The sequence below is a fragment of the Amblyomma americanum genome, chromosome 1, assembly GCF_052857255.1.
Source record: "Amblyomma americanum isolate KBUSLIRL-KWMA chromosome 1, ASM5285725v1, whole genome shotgun sequence".
NCBI lineage: Eukaryota > Metazoa > Arthropoda > Arachnida > Ixodida > Ixodidae > Amblyomma > Amblyomma americanum.
The window spans coordinates 350,777,698-350,805,259 of NC_135497.1; the positions used below are offsets into that span (position 1 = coordinate 350,777,698).

Below are 27,562 nucleotides of genomic sequence, written 5' to 3' on the forward strand. Positions count from 1 at the left end.
TACAAGCACCACGCGGGAACTAGCGATGTCTTAATTGTAGTTGTTCTAGAGCAATGTTTTCAATTAACTATAATTTAAACTTCATATTCCTTTAAATTGCTATTCGTTGTTTGGCTTACTCTAAAGATAAGTGCAAAATTTACGCTTTAAATGTGAGAGGCCAGAGCACTCGCCCTGTTAGGGTATCTTACTAGAGCCATTACATGAGCACTATACCTGCGCTAACGACTGTCTACTCCAAGGAATTCAGAGCGAGTGAGGGAGGAAGTTGAGAGTCATAGAGTTTTATAAGATTGAGGTGCGTTTAAAAAGTTTGCTTTGTTTCTGAATGAATTTCCCTGCAGCTCATCACAACGAGCAAGTCTAGCGCTGACGCGGAGAGCAGCACCAAAGTATGGTAATAATTGTAGCAGATATGGAAAGACAGGAATATCAGTTGGTAAACTGCTTCTAACAATGATTTCTATATTTAAGAAAATTATGAGCAAAAACAATTTCATATTTCGCTCTAAGACAAGCTTTAAAAATATTAAAGCATTTTTACCAGGAGAAAAATAATCCGGGAAAAACGGAATGATGAAACACTTTCTTGAATAGCCCGATATGCACCCGAATTTGAACTTAAAATATAGCGCCCAATTTTTCTCCCACCGAATTTCGAAAGAAAAAAACGAGAATGAGACTAGTGCCATGAAGCAACTGTCGCGCCAATCAGTGTGAGGCCGGCATAATGAAGGAAATGGTAGATTTACTGGCTGAAGTGCTAGAACGTCTGATGGCGTGGTGCCGAACGGCGCGTGACACCGGCACGAGGAGCGAGCTCAATTCGACCGCACTTCGGCGTCATCATCTTCGACGGCTGGTGCTGCTGCTGCTGCGTAAGGGCGCTGCTGCTGCTACACAACCTCGTCAGGCTCCGGCTCGTACTGTTATCCTATCCGTCATCCAACTGAAAAGACATTCCGCCCTTTCCTGTCAGGGCATAAAATCGGTTTAACGTCCCCTGCCCATAGAAGAAGCCAGAAATGATGATAATTGCGATAACGATTACCCGTGCCCTTTTTATCCTTGCGGAAGGCAACACCTTTGTGTTCTCGCTCAACAACACTCAAGCAATCTGATGGCATTCTACAATTTATTGGCCAGCGAATGGTGCTGTCTACGCTGAATTGTAAATCGAACACGCCGAGTATGTGGGTGCGGCAGTGGTCGAGTGGTCCAAAGCGCCAGGGGCCAGACATCATTCATATTGGTTCGAATTCAGGTCCGAGTGTTGTTTGCATGTGAATGCCATTCTGGGACGAGAATTTTGGCTTTGGAACCCGCTATTTTGGCGCCCCTTGGGCACCAATTTTTTCACAATGTTTGCCTTTTTTCTGAGAACACGATGCATATCATCCTTAAAGATTGCAACCATGTGCGCTTCCTGGCTTAAGAAAGGTGGCCTTGGCTAGGGAATTTGTTTATCGTATGATATTTGAAATACATTAAATATTGAATATCCTATTCAGGCTTTGTTACGTGCTTCCAGCTAGCAAGAAGTAAATTAAAGAGGGCAAAATAAATAAAGAGGGGTGGGTGGGGAGTTGCCCAGTCACAATCACCATTTTATATACAGGCGATTTCTTGCGGCAGAAGAGCGACAAAAACTGACAGAGTGCTCAGGCTCACGAAGCGTTCTTAAAATATATGTGCCCTGAATTGCACCGAAGTAAGCAGTTACTAATAGAAAAGTATGATGACTGGCTGATTGTTTTGGCGCAAGGGCATCTGTGGCTTAAGCGCGCCATGGCACGAGGTGGTTTTGTCTACTATGGGGTCAAAGACACATTTCCCAAGCATTTAACCCCGAAGAAGCCGAGCACCTGGCCACGGGAAAGCTTATACCCGATGGATACCCGGCGCCACTTGGGATCGAACCCCACACCTCCCGCATGCGAGGCGGATGCTCAAATAACGGCTACCTATGTGGTTAGAACAGAAATATATATGTATATATCCTGCGTTGACCATATTGGACACGAATGGCACATGCGACGATTCTGTCGAGGCTGCTGCCGAGAAGACCACGAAGCTTTCAAGTGCATGCCACCTGTCAGCATTTCCAGTCTCTAGACTTCAGCTATCGTCGACGTTGATGTCGTCGTCAACTTTCTGCCATGTGAAGTTCGTCTTCATGCGATGGCTCTCATTGCATTGGAAGGTACTTCCGAAGGCCGGAACCGAGGGTAGAGCAACGTTGCAGTAAGTTTGCTGAAAAAAAAAGAATGTTAGGCGAAGTCGTTAAAGGGAGGGCTGTTACGTGGCATCGCCGGATTCAAAGTACGAACAACAATGGCAAAAATGGCACTACCTGTGTCTCGTGGAGTGCCATCCATGTGCCCCACTATACTTTTGTCTAAGAAATTAATATAGCCCGTGTATGAGAAACAGCGCCTTGGCCTGAATGAAGTTCCTCACGCTGTGCGTGTTTAATGCGTCCGTGCTCGCGGTAAAACCTGCCCATTCGAGCTCTCTTCTTTTCTCTCTGTGTGACGGCGAAGAGAAGGAGTGAGTCACAGCCGCTACTGGGGACACTGGTAGTCACTTGGTTTGGCGATGTTGGGGAATGCCGGAAAGTGGAGGGTTGCGCGAAACCAGGAAGGGGAAATCTTTTTCCACATTCCGTCTGCGAGCACTTTTCGTCAGCACGAGTTATTGTGAACTGAGCGTAGACGCGAGAGTTGCGCTTTGTTCGAGAATGCGTGTCCGCCTGTCTACTCCGCATGCGAGACAGTCTCCGAGGATTTCTGAGTGACGGCACTTTAATTCGGTTTGCCTCGGAGACAGTCTTTCTGCGAATCTGTTTATACCACGTTTACTTTTTGAGTCTGTAAAAATGCCGCACACATGGGAAAGCGAGGGTATTTCCCGAGATCGCAAGAGGAAAGGCAATTTACTGAGATCCCAAAATGGGCGAGTGGCAATAATTTACATTATTGGTTAGAAGGACGTGGCTTGCTTTCCCGAATATTTGGTTGTCTCAGCTGGTGTGATACTAGGTGATTGATTGTTGTCTCCCGTGAGGGCGGGGACACCTATAGGGGTTAAAACAAGCGGCTTTGCGAGGCCGAGGGCTGGTTTCAAGTTACTCTACAACTGGAAATAGTTGTCGTTTTGCTTTTATCTTTCTGTTTTACAGTGAATAAAATGTTAAACCATTCCCCGGGAGTTCTCCGCGAGCAATATGACCTGGGAACATACAAACTGCAAGACGTCTAGCATCTTTCTGCCACCAATCATCAACATATTTCCCTTTGTACCATCCTAGAGGGAAAATCAACCGCCTGTATTTCAGTTTCCACTTAGATGCAAGTTCAGGAGATATTGGTGCCCTTTATCGGAGCCAGCTACCACTCCACACTAATCGAAATTCACACCATGCGGCAGACTACGGAAATTATTACTTCCGAAAGTAGAAATTATGCGTAGGTTTGAACTCAGGCCCTATAAAAAGCAGGGTGTGTGTTCGACACCGTCTTTACGAGGTTGGCGCTCATCTTTGACACCTAATGGGTTATGTCTTTCCGCGGCTTGCGCACTGAGCTCTGCAGGAGAACTAGGCGCGTTGAACAGTTGGTTCATATTTCCCATTCATATTTCAACACTCATGTTTTCACGCTGACAAGACTGCTACCTGCCCCCTCCCCCTTCTGGCGACATAAACGCCGATGTCGACTTGACGACTGATCCGTAATAAAGAATAAACCTCTTGCTGGCTCATCGACAGCATGTGCGGATTCAAGACACATGTTCAACACCTTCTTACTATCCATCAATCAAGCCAACTCAACTCAAAAGCACCGCCGTGGTGGCTCAGTGGTTATGGCACTCGTCTGCTGACCCGAAAGACGCGGGTTCGATTCCGGCCGCGGCGGTCCAATTTAGATGAAGGCGAAATTTAGAGGCCTGTGTACTGTGCGATGTCAGTGCACGTTAAAGAACCTCAGGTGGTCTAAATTTCCGGAGCCCTTCACTACGGCGTCCTCATAGCCTGGGTCGCTCTGGGACGTTAAACCCCCATAAACTACTAACCACTCAAATCAAAAGCCGGAAACAAATCCTTCACTCTGTTCCTTGTTAAGGACACAAGCCAGCCGTCTGCACCCAGATTTTCAAACCTTGTTCAATCATTCACTCTCATAACCTGCTCCCCGCCAGGACACTCTCACTGCGACCAATATATTACCAAACAAGGTCTGCACCAGGATCAAAAATCAGAATCAACTTCAAGAATCCCAGGAAACATCAAGACGACCCCAAAAAAGAGAAAGGAATTATGAAAGATCTTTGCGATTGATGTGGTGGGGTCTGCGGTAGCAGTGCGATTCCGGCACTGTCCTCCTCTCTGAAGCCCACGAAATATGGACAAGCGCTTCTAGTTTGTACGGTTGGCGCCGCGTGCTGCCTGGCGTTCAGCACCAAAAAAAAAAAGTTCAGGATTAATGTTCAAGGTTAAAAACCGTTTAAACGTGAAAGTCAATAGATTTAATGTCTAAAAGAAATGGCGAGCTTAGAGAAAATAGCAGGAAGTTTGACAGGGTAGAGAAATATAAATAAAAAGAAATACCGAGCAACGTTGGCACCTGCCACCACCCCTTTTGAAAGGGAATGCTCCATCCGACCGTCCGTCCATCCATCCATTCCGTGGGAATTTTGGATATTTGGTACACTCCATTGATTCCTATGGCTTTCTAGGTCTCTGGTGCGAACGCAGGGAGTGTTTTATCACTCCGATTCTGCACAGTGTAGGAAGATTAAGCCATCAGCATCAACACTTTCCCGCGCACACTGGTGGGGTATCAACATCGCGGAAACACACAAGATGTTCATACATCTTGATATCATTTTCACCGGAGGTTGTAGTTTTCTCTGAGTGACAAATTAAAAAATTGCCAATCAGTTAGTTGATCTTCGCTATTGGCGGCCGACAGATGGCACCAGTTGGTGATGTTTAGGAAGCTTGGCATTAGTTGCTCAATCTCCACTTTCCTCCTCTCCACCTCCTACTATTTCATTGCGCTTTCCGCTTTCCATTCCTCTCCACTCGCCTTCTACCCCCGGCTGTGACTGGTTGCTTCACTTTCCTTTTATCCACGCTGCTCTTCCACTTTCTCTGAGCCGCCGCGGTGGCTGAGTGGTTATGGCGCTCGGCTGCTGGCCCGAAAGACGCGGGTTCGATCCCGGCCTTGGCGGTCGAATTTCGACGGAGGCGAAATTCTAGAGGCCCGTGTGCTGTGCGATGTCAGTGCACGTTAAAGAACCCCAGGCGGTCGAAATTTCCGGAGCCCTTCACTACGGCGTCTCTCATAGCCTGAGTTGCTTTGGGACGTTAAACCCCCATAAAGCACAACCAACCACTTTCTCTGAGGCTTCAAAAACGTGTAATCAGCAACGCCAGGATTTTGGGAATCACCCTACTAATGCTAGTTCATTGAAAACGACAGTCGGAGAAGGAGAGACACATAACCCCTTCACCTTCCTCTGCACTCACTGCTCTTGCCTCAATTTCTTAACCTTTGTTCGTGTTCTGCCCTTTCGCTACAAGCCATAGGGGACAGGCATTGAGTTTTAAAGGGAAGGTGAAATGGTTTATTGAGAATTTCAAGTTCTTCAAGAAATCGGATCTATGAAGCTTCAAGGCAAAGCATGCCAAGTATTTTTTGCCAAAATTTAAAATAGTGACGTAATCGCCGATTAAAACCACAGCGATAGTCAGGCTTCTCCTCACCACGGTAGAGAAGCGGGGAGAAACTCGTTATGACGTAATTGTTGCCGAAATTTCCGATGTCCGCTACCTTCGCCCACGAGCTGCAGTGAGCCTTCCAACACCACCAAACAATGCTTCGTGGGCTTCACCGTAGGCGGTGTTGGTTTAATTTCTTGAAACAACCGTTTATTAGCTAGAAACCAGTGTTGTAGGCGTTACCGAAAAAAGTAACTAAATACGTTACTCGTTACGCTAAGGAAAAAGGAACGCGTTACCGCCCTACGCTACCTACAAAAAAAGTAACGCGTTACCGTTACCGTTACCGAAAAAAAGTTCCGCACGTTACTTTGCCGTTACTTCATGGCCATAAGTTCTAATTATTGCGTCTTCGCGTTAAGAACTCACGATAACAATTTCATAAAGCTCCAATTTCACAAAACTTCTTGCCCAAAGACTTTACGCGAAATCCTGATTTAACGGGAATTCTTTGCACAAATGTGCAGGAGCTCATAAATGTTATAGTGGCCTAAAGTTGCCTGTAGAGTTACATGTGATGGATTCTAACTGTGGCACACAGTGAAGCCATTTTCCGAATGCGACATTAAACACAAAATGAAATGACACTTCATCACCAATTCTAACTTCAAAAAGAAAACAGCGCTCAAGTGTAAAAAAAAATTACATTAATTCTGCAAAATGTGATGTTCAAAAATGCTCGGCATTCTTCTACTCTGTAAGAGTTGTGTGTGTGAGCGGTTCGGGAAGGGAGGGAGGTGAAGGCAAGTGTGTGAATGCGGGTTCGTGCATGTGTTTCGTGTTTTATGGCTATTGTGTCCTTTTTATTTAGTTGGATGCGTCGTAAAGAGCAGGTGTTTTCTGGCATGCATGCGGGCCACGAAAGAGGTCGTCGATAGCACCCGTTTGTTTATTTGCAACATCAATCTAGGTGCTCTGCGCTTTTCTTTCTAAAAAAAAGCGGGCGGAGTGGGGGACAACTGGAACAAAAAGTAACTAGTAACGTGACACCTCACGCTACCCAAAAAATGTTCACGTAAGTACGTTACCCGTTACAGTTCCCAAGTGGTAACGAGTACGTTACTAAAATACCGAAAAAAAGAACGTGTTACCGGCAACGCCGTTACTTGTAACACGTTACCGCCAACACTGCTGGAAACGCGGCGCCGCCTTATGTGACGTCATCGTTTCGACCTCTGCCCATCGCTGCGCACTGTAGAGAAACCTGACCACCATTGCGAATTTATTCTGCGATTACGTCACCATTTTAAATCCTAGCACAAAAATACTTCGCATGCGTTACCTCCAAATTTCACACATTCTACCCCTTTAAACTCGTCGAATTCTAAAACCTCTTCCCCTGCCCTTTAACGTCCTATGGTACCAGCCCCTCGGGCCCGATTTATCGAATTCCCGTTATCGTGCTCCACACACACGCGCATATATGGGCGAAAAAATACTGGAACGATCCAGAAACGCCCCCAGCTGAACCCAGTGGCAGTGACTTACAAAGAATGCGTTTAAATGCCGACATACATTCACCAAATTAGTTGCCCAAAAAGATACAACACAAGAGACCCTACTCCAACTTTTTATTGATACTTTACGCAGCCTTTAATTTTGTTTGCCTTTCTTCTCTTAGTATTTTATTCGACACTGCCTACGTGATTCCAGTTTTTGATTTCCTTAAGCCCGTTGTACTTAACGGCAGTGACATGAGAAATTTAGTTTTTCTATCAACAATCCCGACTATATTCCATTAATAACATCTTGTAACAAGTGACCAATTCGTCACAGACAGCAAGCGTTTGTCGTTTATTCCTTCATGGACATTTGTAACGATTCTACTCAAACGGGGCGCCTCAAAAAAAAAAAAAAACCTCATAAGCGCGTTGTTTTTTCTTAGTGTGCGTGTTGCCGAATGCTATAGCCCATCGGCTTTCGCGCCATTTTTGACTGCAGAAAAATGCAAGGGCACAAAATATTAGGCAGCGGTAAAGGCGCTCAAGCATACTTGCCTGCAGCAAGCGTTGGCGCCCCTTTAATCCGCAGTCGAGGAAGCAGCTGACGAGAAAGAACAGCTCCTCCTTCGGAATGCCATGCAGCGAAGCGGGCCCGGACGTCGACCATTGCCCGCGTTGTGCGGACGCAAACTCCGGCGCAGTTCCGACCGTGTCCCTGCCTGGCCTTGCACTGGCATGTGCACCGACCAGAGCCGACAGACTGAGCCGCATCAGCTGGCGCTTGTCGCTGGTCGTCAGGTCCGGCAGAAGAGAGTGCTTCTCGAGCACGCGTTCGAATCTCTTCAAGTGTGCCAGCCAGCCGCCAAAGTCGTCCTTCAGCTCTTCGTAGGGGTAGCGCTGCGTAAACGTTGTTGCGACTCTCACATACTCGCCCGTGTTTCTCACGTCTCATACTTTGGCGCGAGAACCGCATATCCGGAGTCCAGAAATTGGTAGCGTCATGGTTCAGCGGTTATCCCCGTACTGATATATCTTAAGCCCAGCAGAAAGAATGGTAGCCAAGAACTTGCACGGCGGCGCGGGAAACATCTTTTCTTACGTGCCATGGACGAATTTCTTTCCTTTTATAAAGGGTGTGACTACAGTGGAGGAGTTGTGCACATTCTCAAATTGTTCGGGAAGCAAGGCCTTAGTTCGAGGTTCTCGATGTCTGAAGAAAAGGAGCTTCGGTTTCATAATCTGACCTTTGCGTTTCGCCCACACCATGTGCATTGACGATACCTTACCAAGCCAGTTAAGTCTCTGCTTGATTTTGGGCCTAACCATTCTAACCTATTAAAGATGACACTGCGATATCCACTCTAAATTTGGTCTTGGAGCCATGCGATTACAGCGTGGCGATTACTTCACAAGATCAGGTTTCAAGACTAACAAAGGTAGTTTCCTAACAACGTTATTGGCGGAAGACGTGACAGATTTCTAGAAAGGATGAAGTATATAAGAGGAGGGGCAGTTTTGCGAGAGAAAGCAGAGGTTCGACATCCAAATGCTAAACAACCTATTCTGTTACCATATATACTAAAAGGAACACAAGAGCCCAGGAAGTGCCAGCGGTCGTACGAAGCGTATCTTTGGCACCTATATGTTTTTCATTGCCATGCCCATGACTGCTATAGAAGGGGCGGCAGTCCGACGTCTCCTGAACGGTGCTTCAATCCGTCAGCTTGGTATTTGGAGCGACGCCCCGGCAGATGCTGGTAAAATCCAATTGGAAATATAGCTTGCAGGCGCCTTAACAAAGTGGCGGCACACGCCACGAAGCGCGCCCGCTTGTCTACTCACCGCGTGGGCCGCTCGCACCAAGCGCAAAAAGGCAGAACGGGCGCTTCCAGATGAGCACCCCTTGATGCGCGATTTGGACGTGCCATTCTTGGATCATTTGGTGACTGTTGTGACGCAGCTATGCATCTGAGCCAGCGGCGGCGCGTCCTCCATGGGCTCTTCTGTCCCCGATAGTGCATAGGTTATTGGTTATCGCAAAAGTATTGCCAGAATTTATCGCACTGAAGTGATGTTGTCAACCGCTAATAAGTCATCCAGAATATGTACCTGTGTAGACAAGCAGCTAATGCGGTTCAAGAAGGAAGTGTGGGGTAAGTTCTCATGTCTCGCAAAATGAATCTGGTTTATTGACTTCCTTTATCGTGCATGAAAGTATAAGTGGGATAGAATAGCCGGTGTATCAATGCACTATATCGGCTGCGCGTAGCCGGCGCTTTTCGCGAAGCGCTTCCGCCGACAGCCGACGAGAGTGGGCGGCAAAGGTGAATGCGCAGTAAGCACGGCCGGCTGCTCTTTTCGCGCATACACCTAGTGTCGCCCATTCTTGACGGCTGTATAAACAAACAAACAAAAATACAGCGCTTCGCATAGCGCGGCGGCCACGCGTTGCCGTGTTTCTTTTAAGTGTGATCCATACGTCTACGGGAGCCTGAGTGGCTGTTACAAAATGGTAGGGGTTCCAACTTGGTCACGCACTCACATTGCCAGCCAGTCTTTTCGGCAACGATCATTTTGGCAGTTCATTCTAACCAGATTAACTGGTAAATCGTCTAGACACGCAAATTTTACAAGAACGTGTCAGCCAGCCACCAGTCTCGCTAACACACCGCGAGGTTTGCATTCTCAATCAGGACTGTAGAGGGCAGTAATCTTAAAATCATTTTGGTGTTTGTCTGTATAGTTTTCATTGTGTTGTTGCTTAGTGTGGCTATATAATCTCTCTCCGCTCCAATAATGTTGAGTTGTTAATACAGCGCCTTTCAAGACCCCGTCTTTCGCGCTTTCCGCATGTGCAAAACGACGCTATACCAACTCGGCCGGGTATCACTTCTTTTTCTCAGAATATGCCTATGCCAAGAAACGTACGGAACTCCACTGCACTGAGGCCACCGTCATAAAACCAAAACTTCTCCCTGCCTCCTAGACGCGCGGCGAGTCATACCGCCTTCCACACGAGGCCGACCGTTCTCAGCAGCGTCTCTAAGCAAGCCATCACGTTACGTGTGAAGGTGTCGCAAGTGGCAGTGTGCCAATGCTGTGTCCCCGAAACAATGTGCCGTAAAAAAAAGCCTACCCACCGCCATCATCAACCCACTTTCTGATCCCACCCTGCACTTTACAACTGCGCCATCCACCAGCCACCTACCTTTACCCGCCACTAGGCGTCCATCCTCTCTAGAAACCCGCTCAGCAGCGGAAAGAAAAAGCGACGGCGAAATCGAATTCACAGACGCACAGCCAGATGCCCTACAAAAGCACCACTCACCAACAACCAGCAATGCGGTATTTTCTCACCAAAATATCGTGACGAGACACCCCTGCAGTGTTTCGCATTTGTTGCATGGCCTGCCTAGTTAGGACAAGTGATAGTTTAAAGTCAAGTTTAAAAGTTCAGTGACCCTTCAACAAATGCAAACATGCGTCTGATAAACGCTGAAAATCTCACAACCCTTACAAAAATTTCTTTTGACAGTCTACAGATTGTCCATAGACGTCTGTTAATAAAGACTATAGACCTTCTATTGACAAATCCTATGCACTAGTCTGTAGACAATACAAATTCGATAGACAGTTTATAGACAATCAGTAGGTTTATGGTCATACCTTTCAGTAGATTTTTTTCTATAGACTACGAATAGACAAAAATATCTATAGGAAGGCATTAGAGGCTATATGAGGTCTATAGAAAGTCTATAGGTCATTTTTATAAGCGTGCTTTCACAAACTGTTCGGAGCCCTTCAGTGCACCACGAAAGCGTTTACCGAGCGCCGCGCCATTCACATACAAAGACAGCCCGCCCTGAGGAAAGCGTGTTTCGGCGCAACATTTACAGCACAGCCAGCAGTGGCTGCGGATTTTCGCGACTTACCGTGAACTGCTCGTCGTAGAAGAATACGAAGTTGAGCAGCGCCAGCATCTGGGCCACCTGGCCCATGCCCAGGACTGCCGCCATAACGGGCAGCGAGTGCGTGGACCCGGTGAGCGCTAGGGCCGTCCAGTGGTTGGGAACCGTCACCTCGCGCGTCACCAGGAGCCGGTAGATGGGCTCCCGCGCCACGCCCGGCACGTAGAACATGGTATGTCGGGGCTTACGGAGAGACTGCTTGTACAGCGTGACGGTGTCCCTGGAGACGTGCCTGCAATGGCGGCCGGTCACAACGCCGTTCGGTGAGCTGAAGTTTAATTCTTATTATCTGAAGTGACAGCGTGGCGGCTGAACACGGATATTAGAACTCACCTAGTAGATGATGTCAACTAATATGGAGCTTCGAGGTCAGAAACTAAGTTGTCAGCGTGCAGTGCAATCTTTTAGTTCAGAATCGGGTAACTTAAATAATGTAAACCAAAAAATAAAAAAGTTTGTATTAACTTCGTCCGGCAGCGATGACGAAGTGGCGGGGAAAATATGCGCCTGTGCATCCATTTCTGCGTCCTCTCGTTTACGACGGCCACAACAAAAAGTCTCAAAAATCAGTAAGTGATTTTTGAAAATGCTCATGTCGGTTATATCTATCACAAGAGAGAGAAACAGAAGGACGGAAAGGTAGGGACGTTAACCAGGCGATGCCCAGTAGGCTACCGTACACATGGATAGGGGAACAACGGAAAAAAAGGAAAAAAAAAGTATCAGAAAGGCTACCAGGATGACATCATGTTTTATGAAAGCCACGCGAAGGAAGCAGGAACATTTTTTACTTCTTGACAACGAGATCAGAAAGTTCTTCCTTTTGACACTGGACACACCGGAAAATTATGAACTAAATAGTTGTGGATTACTACAAAAATGCCGAGAGTACAGCTACCCTTTCTTGAAACTGCGACATTTAAAGCTCCGTTTCAAGTTGAGCGGTTTTCTGATTCAAACTTTTTTGAGCTTTGTAGCTGTTGAGAGGGGATTAATTTTACCGAAATTACAACGCACCCCCTTAAACTCTCGGCATTGCGTCAATGACGAAAATTAGACAGTTAAACAGCACGGAATCATAAAAAATTGAACTGTGCCTATATGCTCGTCCGGATAACCTGGTTTTTCTTTCGGCCAGCGCACCTATACTCCAGATGGGCACCTTTCCAATGAAAGTAAATTGCAAACTTCATATTTTATGTTCAATGCTTCACCGGATAATTATGGCGTTTCTGCTCGAATTCAGATGCAATTTAATTTTTACTTCTTGTACTCTTTGCCATCGGCAGCGGGGCGTAACCGTTATCCCTGGGAGCAGCGACTCTCAAACAATTGTGAATGTAAAAAAAAACTGAAAATGAAGAAGTTCAAATAGTCATATTCTTCCGGCTTGGTTTTCGAACAAAGCTTTCAGCGCAGAGCGCATTCTGGGATTCACTACCAAACTGCTTCTGACTTCGCTGTAAGCTTTAATCTTTTTGGTTCAAGAGGAGGCGCGTTGAGGGTGGGGGTGAGGGGGGAAGGGGTATCTTATATTATTGTCGGCTTCCTTGTACAAAGCGGTGAACACAATCGATTAGTCGCAGCTATGCCAGAAGGCACAGCGTGTTTTCTCTTTGTCAAGGTTGATCCCGAACTCTGCATTGATGTCATTGCGAGAAGGAGACGGAAGGAGAAGGAAGTCAACACGTGCGCCAGGGCTAGTGCCATTCGTGTGAGGTGCAGCAACGGCCAGCTCACTTTGCCCCCCGCCGGTAATATCTGCCTTTCACAGCGGTAAACCAAATGATGTCATTGTGACACCAGTGAACCATATTTTCCCTAGAGATACGCTGGCATTCGTAGTACGGCCGAAACTCTCACAGCATACACGCGGAACGAGATCTTCTGATCCGCGCTTGCTCCACGGCATGTGGCCGCAGGATGCGTGGCTTCCGATAGCGAAGATATGCTGCCGTGGCGGCGCCGAGGCCACCACTGCTGTGCTGCGGGAAACATGTGCCTAAGAGCGTTGGAGCGACAGAGGGTTCATGCTGCGCAAGCAGTGCACCTGAACATGTGGAAGTAGGAGATAGAGTCCGGTCCGCCCATGTCCAGGAATGCGTAGATGTTGTCCACCGTGGCCCACGTGGCGCTCATGTTGAAGGCGTTGACGAGCAGTCTCGACGCCACATGGTTGGCCCTGACGGCGATAGCCTCCCTGTATGAGCCCAGTGCCTGCACGTCAACACAGACAACTGGGAGTGTTACAATCATGTTTATTATATTTCAAAGGATCTGCATTGCCCATATCGCACTTTCTGCAATTTGGGGTAAGCACTGGAATAGAACTTGAGGATAAAAATAGCAAAAATTGAAACGGCTTGAAAATAGGCCCTGAAATTGCATCTGGGGCCGCACTTGGAGAGTAGTTATTTTTCTAATTCTTTTCGCCTCAGTCTTGATCATTGCTCCCCCCTTTCCCCACTTCTGCAACGGTAACAGGCAACATACCTCTTTCCAGCAAGCAGTCACCTCGGACCCCTGAGGCCACACAGACCAATGCTAATCCGTCTAAATAAAAAACCGAAACGTAACTACCAGTCGGTCCCCTATATACACAAAAGATAAAGACTAAAACTTCTCTGAGACAATTCTGTGTACTTTCCAGTATTTAATTCTAGTTCACCAAGTCTTTATTAAATCATGTATAGAATTCAGTCAACTATGAGGAAGTAGCTGCCTCGCCCATTTAACTCGAAGAACATGTGTTCTCTTTTCCTTTTGCGCTTCTATATTTCCATGGTTTCGCGCGTTACCTGTTATTAGTCTAGATATTATTAATTCTATTTTTCCTTACTCTAAGGTATCATGAAAAATGAAAAACACACTGCCTATCCTGTAAAAATTATCTGTTACTGTATGCAAAACCAATGTCGCACTATTGTCTTAGGTTTTAATTACACCCTCCTGTATTTTATAGCTGCCCGCACTGCGTAGGATAAAATATTGGTAATTGGTATATTGCGTATGTAAATATTGTTTTTTTTTTATTTCTCACTATAGCTTAGCGACTTTCTTCATCGTAAGGCCGATAAGCGCTGTAATGTTTAATTTTTGAACCACTTTTTCCTCTTTCACCGCCGCAATGTGCACGACCGCGACACAAGGAGACGACGGGATATTATTTGCGAACGCTTCCAATCACGAACGCCTAGTTCTGTGATGTTGAAGACTCTGCTGCAATTCTCGAGGGTTACCTGAAAATTTTTCGTCATGTCTAAATACATATTCATAACCGCGACTTCAAAGTGCGCAAGTCGCTATCGAAGCACCACGCTTTCTGTTTTCGTTAGCGACAAAAGCTTTCCTGATAGGTAAGAAGCACAGCGAGACTTTCTGACAGGGACACAGAAAATACGGACACCTCAACGCTGACGTCAACTAGTTTTTGCCGCCGAGCATGTTTCCCCGCCCCGAATGTTTCCACGCCCACTCCTCCTACATATATATCTCTCTTTCTGCAATTAAAAACTGTACTTGAAGTCAATACTGTGGTGTCCGTCTTTTCTTTTTCCCTCTCTGAAACCTGCGCTATGTTTTTACCTGCAATTACCAACTAGCCCAATCAGCCACGCTTAAACGTTTTCCTATGGGTGCGCTTCCGAAGCCTTCCCCTGTATGCATCGTTTCCTAAGTTTTAATACAAGGTAACACAACGGCGCTCCCTCAGCATCATGGTCGTACAAACGGAGAAGACTGGCCGAATTTTGACGCTGTCCGGCTTTCCTGAACCCAAGGCCAGCACCTTTCTGCTTTTTGTTCATTCGAGAAGCGCATTTTTCTCGCTGTGAGCTGTGAGAACACTCTCTTGAACTTCAATACTCGGATAAAGACCGCACTTGTTGATTGGCTGCACTGCACGCGCACATATGTGGGACTGAAAGTCATACGCTGTACGCGGGCTAAAAGTCAGCGCCGGGTCCCCCAACTAGCTCAAGTTCCTTAGTAGCACTAAGATCACGGGCCCACATTTCTCCGAGGGCGGATGAGAACAAGCGAGGAAGGGGTCCCGAAGGATCTCAAAATTCCAGAGCCCTCTCCTCTCTGCGGAGAAGCTCAAGGCTGGCTGATGAGCGTCGCTGCACCAGCGGGCAGCAGGCTTAGGCAAGGTATAGAGCGCTTTAGGTTGTACCGAGCACGGCATTTACTCAGAGTAACAAATGGCATTCACGGTGGTAAATTACTAAGGCTAAGAGGCTCCGGGGACCCTTAAAATTACATTTTCTCTTCAAGGCACCCGCCGCGGTGGCTAAGTGGTTAGGGCGCTCGGCTACTGAACCGGAGTTCCCGGGTTCAAACCCGACCGCGGCGGCTGCGTTTTTATGGAGGCGAAACGCTAAGGCGCCCGTGTGCTGTGCGATGTCAGTGCACGTTAAAGATCCCTTGGTGGTCGAAATTATTCCGGAACCCTCCACTACGGCACCTCTTTCTTCCTTTCTTCTTTCGCTTTCTCCTTTATCCCTTCCCTTATGGCGCGGTTCGGGTGTCAAACTATATATAAGGCAGATACTGCGCCATTTCCTTTCCCCAAAATCCAATTATTATTATTATCATCATTATTATTCAAGACAATAGACTGAGGTAGTGTGGTATGGTATGGTATTCATGGTATGGTATGGTATGGTAGGCATGGTACGGTATGGTATGGTTAAGATCCGGAAGCTCAGCTTGGAATATAGGGATGCCGAGTAAGCTAATGAGCAACTTCTGGGAGATGTGGTTCTTACTGTATTACTACAGATCGCATACTGCCTTATGCACTGATAGTTTCGTGACTTGGCTCAAACAACCAGCTGTCTCAGAGTTAGACATTTGTATTTCATGCGCTCTTCGCTATCAGGTGGCTATAAAGCATCCATGCATTGCACAGAATTCAGCAACTCCGCATTAGTTGGCACTCGGCAGCTGCCGGTTTACCGACTGCGCTTGCGGTTTGCGCCCTTTAATTTTTTTTTCCTTGAGCGTAAGTTTACATTATTAAGTCTTTTTTTTATCTAGTACATGCAGTTACACCGGGGGGAGGAAAGCGCCGGCCACTTCCGCCCCTGCTATTTGGAGAAACCTCCGCTGACTCCGTTACTGCGCCGTCGGCCGCTACAAATGTTACTGCAGGACGAATTGGCACTAGCGTCTGTAATAAAGAACAAGATCTAACCGCAAGAAGGTTCTGAAAGGAGAAAAGTATCTCTCTCTCTTTCTTGAATTTCTGTCCCGTGCGGCTGTTGTAACCGCCGCGCGTCCTTTGCCTGTTTCATGATCTCCGTCAGTCGCTTATCTCGGAAGCTATCGCCTGCTTTGCGGCACCGATCACGTCACTTTGGCTTCGTATTCCTTCATGTGTTTGTGATTTCGGTGCTGCGAGAGCTACGGTGGCGTTATTTTCGTGCTCGTGACCATCTAAATTGCGAAGAGTGCAGCGAGACCCTCACAGATTCAACGGGAACCGCTACCTGCGTAAGATTTCTCGGAAGCCAGCTATCATTTCCGCGCCATCGACCATGAACTATGATTTAGCCACTGCTGTTAACGAAGAAGTCATCGCGTTTAGTCCGCAGAAGAGTCGGCACATCCTGGGAACCAATTAATCAACTGTATGAAATAACTACATTCTAGTGGTGTCGCATATATAAGATTGCACAGTGAAGGCCACTGCGTGATAGTGGTTTGTTTTCATGTGCTTACAAAAATACTGGACAACCTTTTCCCCAATATCTACGATTGCAAGGTACATCGTGCATGCATTAAATTCTGTCCAGTGGGCCCTCACTGTGCACGGAATGAACCCTCTGAATTGCGTGAACTCAGTATGCACGGATAGATTGTACATGTGTTGAGCGAATTACGCACGAATTGATTGTTGTACTGGAAATGTCAGCTCCTCCGTTTGAGATAACACCTCTGGGGCGTAGACACACATTACCTGTATTGTAAAGAATGCTGTAACAGAGACATGTCATGCATTATGAGGAGCAATATTTCTTTTAGACACCAAGTAACGGGAAGGAGGTGTGAATAAAAACATGCAAAATGTGTCTTCTGTTTTCTCTACACTGGCCCCGCGCTGCGGTACCGTTTTTGACCAGCAGCGCGACTAATTATAACATGCCGCAACAACAAAGAAAGGATGTACGAAAACACAAGAACAAAACGGCGCTTGGCCGCGCGCGAAGAGAAAGGTGGCGGGCCATCACTCCGCTCTGCATATAGAGTCACTCTAGTTATCACCTTGAGCAGTGCCGCCTTGACAACTTGGAATACGCTCCACAGCAGATGCTTGCTTTGCACAGAGTTCGTCTGGAGCTTCCAGGCAACGAGCGGCAGGACGAAAGACACCGAAGAGAAGCACTTGCGTGACATGAAGCTGACAGGCGAGTCCCGGTAGCCCATGTCGCCCAGCATGGCCACGGCCAACTGGCTCGTAACGAGCGGAGCCACGGTCCACACCAGGTAGGCGCCTAGGAACAGCTTGAACCGCTCCCGGTTCTCGTCCGGCGTCAGGTGGAAGCGGTCGAGGACATCGAAGAGAGTGGGCTGAAGGTTGACAATCTCGTCCTCCGGCCAGAGCTGCGAGTCATCTGGCAGGTGGCCGTTAACGGCGCGCCGCAGCTCGGCGTCGCTCAAGTTGTCGTATCGCGGAATGCAGAAGAGCTGCCAGTGTTCCTGCGCGCGGTCAGAAGAAAGTGGCTGCCAGTGAGGCCTGCCATGCAGAGTGCTCGTACAACTGTAAATGATCGCAAGTTAGCGCATAACGCCACAGTGTGCAACCTGCGGGAGATGGACAATGTGGCCGGCAAAAAAAGCCTCAAGAGCTGCTTCATCGGGGCTGCTCTGTTTGCGGTGGCAGCGGTAGTGGGCGCAAGCCGGAGCGGCTTGTGCTGCCGCACCAAAGAATTAAGGAATCAGAAAAGCGACACAGATGACCAGTGGCGGTCGGATAATAAAACTTCAAGTAATCGTAAATTCCTTCCTGGTTGCGGCGTGGGGGGGCACCAACATGCGGCGGAATGACGCGAATCAGCGTCGCGGACCGCGCAGCAAGTATTCAAGCCACTTCACGTCAAGGGGGGACACGTTTAAAGACCGGGGCACAACGAGAGCGTTCTCAGGCGCCTGACCGCCGTTTCCTCTCTCGGCGCCGCCGGAGGCAAATCGCGAAAGTTAAAAGCAATACGTCGGCCTGACAGCAAAGAATCATGCTTGGACCTTTAAACTCATCCTCCTAGCGCGAGATAGCGCTATACTACGTTGTGTGTAGGTCGTGCGTTCAGCTTCGGCGTCGGCTTGGTTCGAAGTATAATTTTCTATTCTGTATCTATAATCGCTGTGCCGATCCAGATGTAATTAAAACTGTGCTCGCCTTCGATGTTAACAGCCTCCATCTCCGCGATATAACATTGCTGCTAAGGCCAAAAAGAAAACAAAATTAGCTCATTTCAGTTATTATTTCTTCTCTAGATTGTCACTCTCAGCGTAGTAATATAATCCCCTGGGGGGGGGGGTGCTAGTTGGTGCATGGTTTGAAAAGAGACGATGCGCAGAACAAACAATACAGAAGGAAGACAGACGTCTGTCTTCCGCCTGTGTTGTTTGTTCAGCGCATCGTGTTTTTTTTTTTCAAATCATCATCATCACCATCAGCCTGACTACGCCCACTGCAGGGCAAAGGCCTCTCTCATGTCTCTCCAATTAACCCTGTCATTTGCCAGCTGCGGCCACCGCATGCCCGCAAACTTCCTAATCTCATCCGCCCACCCAACTTTCTGCCGCCCCCTGCTACGCTTGCCTTCCCTTGGAATCCACTCCGTTATCCTTAAGGACCAGCGGTTATCTTGCACTCGCATTACATGCAGTAAATTCAAAGATGGTTCTTTGCGTTTCTTCGGAGGGGCACAGGACCTCTCCAATGGTGAATTCGGCGGTGTTGAAGGAGCAGACGATGATTGATGCCAGATGATGAAGACAAAGAGAAAATATATTTACAGGATGTACAAGGGCAAACTGCGTTACAAGTTGAGTCACACAGACACTCGAACTGTAACTCAAAAGGAAAGATCTCACACAGAGAAACTAGACAAGACCTTACTCATCGACCCGAGGTTAGAGTCTAGGTCTGTACAATTACGTGCCAGTGCACGGAACCTCTAGCTCAACTGGGCAAGACTGCCCTCCAATGATTTTACATGCAATTTTAAAGCTTTTGCAAACAAAGAATTTAGGGCGGTCATATATCGAGGCCCGCCCTAAGCTTCGATAACCAATGGAGGTAGCCACAGCCCCTGAAGGTTGGACCCAACTTCTAGCCCGTGGCTTGGCTAAAAAGAAAAAGAAACACATACAGAAAACATTCTGAAAGCCCTCTCCCCGAGGGGAGTTCTCGGCCTTAGTGCTTGATGCTTTCCTTTTCCCTACCGCACCCGCGCGTCGCCTCTAGAAGGATGAAAAGCTGTTTTTCAGCTAATTGGCGGGACCACTGATCCACTGGCTCGCCGCAGGAATGCCAGACGGCGGAGAACCGCGACGCGTCGGTGCCATCGAGAATGCCAAAAAAAGAAGAGAAAAAGGGGCCCATCGCGGAATGCGAGGTGGTCTGCATTCTGCCGCAGTGGGAATGCTGCCTAAGACCAAGCGGCACCACGTACTCGTTGTGTGCGCCTCGCATGTTTTCCTGGTGCGCTTAACAAAGCCAGGTGTCTTTGGCCGTCACAGGGGCCAAGCAGCCAGTGCCTCCAGCGCCTTTCCCACTGCTTGCGGAGGTAGGGGGAGGGGGAGAGGCACGCGGGTAGGGGGGGGGGGGGGCGTAGACATGAGGCCCGCGGTGACCGCAAGCTAAGGGAATAAAAAAAATATGCGCGTTGATGAAGCGCGGCCTTACACATGCCCTGCCCAAGCCCACTCCTTCCTCTTGGTTTCAACTAGGATGTCATTAACTGCCGTTTGTTCCCTGAAACACTCTGCCCGCTTCCGGTATCTTAACGTTAAACCTATCATTTTTCATTCCATGGCTCGCTGCGTTGTCCTTAACTTATGCTGAACCGTTTTCGTTAGCCTCCACGTTTCTGCCCCGTAGGTGAGTACCGGTAAGATTATGCTGTTGTATACTTTTCTCTTGAATGATATTGAGGGATATTGGTAGACTACCATTCATGACCTGAGAAACCTGCCATCTGCGCTCCACCACATTCTTATTCTTCTAGTTATTCTCTCTCATGATCAGGATCAGCTGCCACTACCTGCCCTAAGTAGGCGTATTCCCTTGCCACTTCCAGCACCTCGCTGCCAATTGTGAACTGCTGTTCTCTTACGAGACTGTTGAATATTACTTTGGTTTCCTGCATGTTCATTTTAAGACCTACCGTTATATTCTGTCTGTCTTTCTCATTTATCATGCTTTGCAGCTCATCTCCTGAGTGAGCACCCGATGTTTAGGAATTTTTAAAGCATTCGCTGAAGCACCCGCACATGCTGGCCAGAGTTTTTCATACTCTATGCGCTAAAAATATGCAGGGGCCTGACTAGAAATGAGAGCTGAATTTTCCCGCGCGATAAAAAAAATATGTGCTACTGAACGCAGCCAAGTGTTTATGCAGCATACGACCCGTTCGTGCCTGCCCACGTTTTCAGTTCTCTTTCAAGGTCACTTTTGTAACAGCGTGCTTGCCTAAACGCGCCATCGTGCAATACCCCGCAGAGTGAACGGAAACCTAAGTGCACGCCGGACGGCAAAATGTGCCATCACGTGAGCCTGGCTAGCGAGCCCCTATAAGTTCCGACCACACAGGAAAGCACGCTAGTTGTGCTGAGATCTGTACGCACAGCAGTAGATATGGCGCAGCTATACGCCTTGGCCGCGGCTCGCCTGAGTTCCGAGGCGTTTTGCAATCGATAGTAGCATACGATTTAAGTCCATTTTTCTGGTCTGCATGAATAAATCTGTATTTTTTTACACAAGCATTGCGCAATTTTTATATGTGCCGTAGTTTAAAGTATTGATTAAGGGAGTTCCAGGAAACCAAGTTAAACTGTCATTTCACATGTTTTTCGGTGAAGAACACAGTATGCTAAAGCGCGAAACAACATAGAAACACTTTTTAATTAAGCAAAAATCTACGCCTGCAGCCCTGAACACAAAACGGCTCAGACCACCGCCTGGGACTGGACAGAAGGACTGTGACGTTACAACTGCGGTCTGCTTCAACGCTTTCGCGACTAGCACACGACTCCTGCTTTGGTGCGTTGCAGTCTGACAAAGCATTACGCAATAGAGGACTGTTTTTGATGCCTGAGGCACACTGAATTCTCTCGTATGCTCCTAATCCAACTCCAACAGCTTACCATTCTTTACTAACATGCCAGATGCAGTACAGAATCGCTGTACTCAACAATTAAGAAGGATTACGACTCCGTATACAATCAGAGTATAATATTACTGTTTCACACATTAGTATAATCCCGCTGATATACACGGACGCTCCTGGTAGCCTGGCGTGCTCGGTTTAAGCAAAAAATGAGACGAAAGGTTAAGAAAATGTTCGCGCCGAACGAGTTCGGCCTCCATGTGCGCTAAATGTAATGAAAGTGCAAATCCAAAAGGTAATCACAAAAGGTCCTGACCTGCACAATATCGGAGATATTCTCGTGCGCCTCGAGCACATTGGCAATCATGAGGCTGTAAGACTGGCCCGTACCGCCAAGCACCTCTGCGCAGCGACGGAGGTACTGGTGCAGCGCGCCATGACTGTGAAGCTTATCCACATCATGCGACCACTCAAGCAGCCGCCGGTCCATGGTCATGTATAGGGTGTTCTGAGAGGGCCGTGCCGGGTGGCGACCGATCATGAAGGCCCAGAAGGTGGGCATCCCGAGAGTCAGGGAGAGCTTGACCAACGACTGCAGCAGCTGCGCTCGGGTGGCCGGGGACCTGTGCGGCCACGGCAGCCCCAAGTCCCGAAGGAAGGCCCTAAGCTCGTCACTCCCGTCGCGCCCGAGCTGAAACACACAACGCGTCGTGCCGAATGCAGTATGAACACATGCAAGTCTACTGTCATAGTCAAAGGTTACACATGTCGAAAGAATGGGGACACAAAAGGGCGATTTCACATTCGTAAAGCCTCAACTGGACCCAAATGCCAGCTCTGGCAGATGCATCAGCACGTACTATCACACAATATGAGCGTCTCGGAAGTTAGCACGACATTGGGCGCGCAGCAGTTAAGGCCCCACATTCAGAGGGATGCCGTGAGAACCACCGCTCTCAATATCTAGGGCAAGTAGTATACAGTACCAGCTGCTTCAGCAGAAAATGCGCCTTGTTGAATAGTGTCAGAACGCGTTGAAGAAAAATTTTTAAAGCTAAGCGTGTAAATGTGTACGACTTTCGTGGTGCGTTGAGGTAAGTTTGCGGTGTAAGAAAAAAGTTTAACAATAGGCCACGATCGAAATGCACCACTGGGCCGAGGCACACACTTGGATTTACTACGACAGTACAACGACTACCGTTACTGCGTTTCGACCAAGCTATTTTGGATTCTGTTTCATATCAAGCGTATGCTTGCACTGAAGGCAAGTGACCGGTGTGTTCAACATTAATATATATATATATATATATATATATATATATATATATATATATATATATATATATATATATATATAGATTTCATAAATATTTGGCTCTTATGGTACGTTTTCGCCCTCGATAAGTGAGTGTTAAAATGACGACTGCGTTCACGTACTCTCATACTTAAATTTCAACTTCTGTGGGGCTAGAAACTGCCCAACACAAATAAATGCAAATGCCTGCGACATGTGCGTCATGGCTTCCAGAAATTGTTTGTTACAGAACTATTTCAACAAATTTCGAATAGACATCAGACATTAGGTAAAAAAAAGGTGCTGTTTTTAATGCATGAGCTTTATGCCACAGCTACTAATGGTGAGCGCGCACGGACACACACGCACACCAACGCGCACACTACGAGGAAAGAAAACTCGCAGCAACTGTCACCCTCGGTGAACACTCGAAAAAAGAGCTCCAATTTACGGCACTTTTTCGGAAAGCATTTATTTATGTTATTGATGATTCTCGTTGTTTTATTTTCATCCGTTGTGGATAGACATTGTATAACTTGTATTAACTTTGCTGTCTGCTGCTCTGTTAATGTTTCTTTTTCTTGCCATTTATGCTTCAATGTTTAATTTTCTCGGTTTTGTATTTTTATTCCAAGGATCCATATGCTTTTATCTGTTTTTTGTTTGTAGTTTCTTGAATTTTTGGCTTATTCATTTCTTTCTTTTGATTACTTGCCTGTACCCCCCCCCCCCCCCGCCCCCATGTAATACCCTCAAATTGAGGGCCTTTAGGGGTATTTGTATAAACAAATGAATAAATAAATAAATACGTTGCATTAGTATACGAATGCAAGCAATGACGCGGTAGGTGAGGGTGCACGCGAAGTGACCTCTTTGCTTTGATTATACTGCAGGAGTTTCTTTTATTTTTTCCTGAAAAAGAATAAAACTTCCAATGACTACAACAGGCGCAGGATGCTTCGTAACGTGGCAATTAGTGTGTTCGTTGAGGGTGTTGCTACCAGGGCTCTCAGGCATGTCGTAATCTGATGTCGGCATGATTTCCCATCAAAAACTGTCCTCAATCTGATAGTGGATCTCCACTACAATTTCGACTAACTGAGATTATTCAGCGTGCATCGAATTTCAAATGCTTGTGCCTTTTGCGCGTAAACAAATGCGTCTACCGCGACTCCGCAAAGAACCCGCCAACTTGCGCTCGGCCACCGAACGCCATGCCATAGCCACTGAGCCCACTGCTGCGGGTAATCTACGTGACCCCCCAGTGAAGCCCCTCGAGGGAGGCGTAGAGGCCGGCTTTATTAGCCCCAATGAAGGTTTTACTCTTGGCCGCTGATTTTTCTTTTGAATTTGTCGAAAGCCATCCACGGCCGAAGAACGTCCGGCAAGGCGCTTTGGGAGCGCGAAAGGACGTGTGTTACTTTTGGCGCTCAGGAACGCGCGGCACCTGACCCTGCATTTTGCAAAGGCTTCGAAGGGAAGGTGTGAAGAAGGATAAAGTTCGAGAACTGCCACTTCATTCTACTTTTGGACACGTGCAAACGCCGTAAATTACTAATGGATCAATGCTCTGATCAAGGGCGACCTCGTTAATTTTTGAGCACTTCATTGTGGCGCTAAAGCAGGAATATGCTACGCTTTCAAATTCACGACCTGCAGTATACTCAAGTCGCCGGGGTTAGGCCAGAGCACTATCTTCCATTTGTTTTTGACTCCAGTCTCGCAAAATATTGGACATTGTACGGCGCAACAATAACGAGAACACCATTCAAGGCATTCTGACACCCGAGTCGAATATCGCTGAAAGCTGAGTGATGCGTCGCTTCAGTGTGTGGCACAGAAAAAATGGACGTAGTATTTGTTTTGACTTCATTGGCAACGATGAGTAGACAAGTGAAGCTGCGACAGTGCCATCAGTGAATGCATTTTATAGCATTCACAAGGAAGCAAATCAAGATCCTTGCTCTTACATGGTGCCTACTGTTTGTCATTAGACATTAATCGTGGGGTCGCTAGTTTGTCAAGTCGAATGTAGTATATAGCATTTAATCACAATAAGTTCAACTGCGAATGATAAGAGAAAGGAATAATGCGCCTTCCTCTCCAGTTTTATGTTTTAAAATAGGCAAAAAGCTGCACCACGGACCTGTTTAAGGCAGCTTAGAAGCATGAAAGAAACTTTGTCCGCCGCTGTCAGGGGTCTTTGAGGAATTTTCCGCCGCAGCATATTCCAGAGGAAGTTGTCCTTGAAGTGGCCGCTGTATCTTTCCGACGGCGATTTGTCGTGGCCCGACACGGGATCGTCCCATCCGCCGCAGACGTGCCTCGAGTAGACAAATAGCGAAAGGATAGGTTGAAATTAACTTTATGCAGAAGTCTGCACGAGCATTGAGATCATGGGGAATTTACGCACTCGTTATACACCTTAATTTACAGCAGGCACAAAGAAAACATCCCTAAGCTCGTATTTACACTCTAACATCGCACTTAAATGCGATGCGCACATCGTTCATCTGTATTACACTCAAACGCACACTTAAATGGGTGTTGATAGCCAATGAGTCTTCCAAATTTTAGGTAGTTTACCTAAAGAAAATTACCGGCTCCTGCATCCTCCCTTTTTCTTCAAAAGGCGAAAAGCTAAGAAAAAAACGACGAAAAAGTCAACGAAGCGAAAAATAGCAAAAGCAAATTAATTGGGGCAGGCTGCTTCAGCACCTGTGAGGACGACCTCGGTCACATGAGTTTTCATCCGATGCCCAGGTGAAAGAAATACCGCGCAAAATAGCTCGAACAGCAGATATATTGAGTGTCTGGGAATATGCGAGAATAGAGACTTACTGACGGAGAGCTCTACCAGACTCTGCGTTAGCCTTACAAGCGGAATTCAGCAGCACCGACCTCTGCGAAAAGTGCGCGACTACACAAGAGAGTGGCAATAATGAAAAAATACCGCGCAAGAGACTGGCAGAGTCAGCTAAGCTTATACCATTTGCGACAATACCAGCTAAGACTGGGGAGAAGGCAATGACAGCGAATGCAAGGTAGCGACAGCGGAAGCGAACCATTGGCGCTGCTCAGAGATCCAAAATCGAGCCCTAAACGAAAAATAATAAGCGAACGGCAGCTGCAAGCAGTGCAGATTTACCAGAACTTGGTTCCGCTGCATTTTATGTTAATGAGAATTTTTTTTTTAGTTTTTAAGGCTGTAACTATTTTGCCGTGTGAGCTCAAGTGGTGAACATCAGCATTTATTTTCTCAATTCGGCATGGTTAACATGTAGCTGCGCCTGAGCTCTTATCATACTATCTTTTAATATAAAGCTGGCACCGTCGGTACCTCCCACATTGGACAGGTATTGTACACCTTATGTACAAGTATTTTACAAGCCCAAATTGTGCGCGAAGTTCAAAATAAACATTTTAAGATTTTTGAAAAACCAAACTATAAGGAGTACACAAAAGCAGTTTCCGCGTGTAGTTCATGAGGTCAGGTGGATAAATAGCGTGAGGACACTGTCGCTATTAATATTGTATTCAGGCAGAATTGATTATCTAATGTTTTCCTGTCTGCTGTTAGCCTGTGTGTCTACTCTCAAAATTTTAAGGCGGTCAGATTCCTAGACTACTCCACTTGACAGCATTATTTGACACGACTGTGTTCAGAAATATTCGCCAGCAAATTACGCGCCGATCGTTACCGCCTTGCGTGTGTGATGTCACCCATTCATTCGGGATTCGGAGGCAGATATCTGAGAACACAGTCAAGCTACGATAGTGCTAACAAATTAAATAGTCTGGAAACACACAGGCATACAACATACAACATACAACAACATACAGGCAGAGTACCATGAGTAATAAGTTTAGTAATTGATTTTTGTTGTTAGCTGCACTGACCACGCCAGTCATTCTCTAACTTTAAGTACACCCAGACCCGCAACGTACGTGCAAAAACAGCTCTCGTGTACTGCTAACTCTTGCTTTAAAAAAATCGGAAAATTCCAATTTTTGGGCACCCCTGTATAACGGTCTATATCGGGTTACTCTCGCCACAACAACGAATCTCATGTCACGCCTCCATAGTCGATCGTCTACCATAATGAGAACGCTCTCGCCTACTGGTAGAAGTCGTCGCACGGGTGCACGCTTTTGTCCAAGGATCGCAGCAGGTCCTTTTCCAGGGACAGGCACTTGCCCAGGCCCTCGCAGCTTGCCGCGTTCGACACGATCGCGGCTGGAACGACGAGTAGGCACACGGAGGCGATGAAGGCCACACCGGCGACGAACACCGCGTAACGGGGCACCGACCGCAGGCTCGACACGTCTGCCGGCTGTGACCGGCAAGCTGCCGAACCACCACAGCTGTGCGGCGACGACGGACAAGCCCGCTTAGTGGGCAGGCTAGAAGGCCCCGACCTTGTGTTCCAGGGCATCAGGTTGTTGTTGTTGTTGTTGGCATCAGGTCTGGTCGGCTGCTTTCTTCGTCCTTTTCCTCTGCATCTTATGCCTCTTTGCACGCTCATAAGCACGTGCCGAGCAGTGCATTACACTACTTCCATCACCCAGGTGGCGTTAATTGCGGGACAGCCGCCTATCGCATTCATCTTCATTGGCCGCAGACTTACTACAACCACCATGCACTTTATCCCATAAGAAGTCCTAATGTAGCATCTTCTTCTTCTTCTTCTTCTCCTCAAGTAATATGGCACATACCCACGTGGGGGGATTGGCCA

At 47.3% G+C, this 27,562-nt stretch overlaps 1 protein-coding gene across 1 annotated transcript; it reads right to left on the minus strand.

The window, feature by feature from the left end:
* Positions 1-2,118: 2,118 nt before the first annotated feature.
* On the minus strand, positions 2,119-27,262 carry LOC144121615 (uncharacterized). Its single transcript, XM_077654924.1, has 8 exons — positions 26,949-27,262; positions 24,973-25,150; positions 21,849-22,223; positions 17,463-17,897; positions 13,246-13,412; positions 11,160-11,427; positions 7,783-8,124; positions 2,119-2,253 (listed from the first exon to the last, which is right to left on the minus strand). Exons 1-8 carry the CDS (start codon positions 27,260-27,262, stop codon positions 2,119-2,121), a joined length of 2,214 nt encoding a protein of 737 aa, XP_077511050.1.
* Positions 27,263-27,562: the final 300 nt, after the last annotated feature.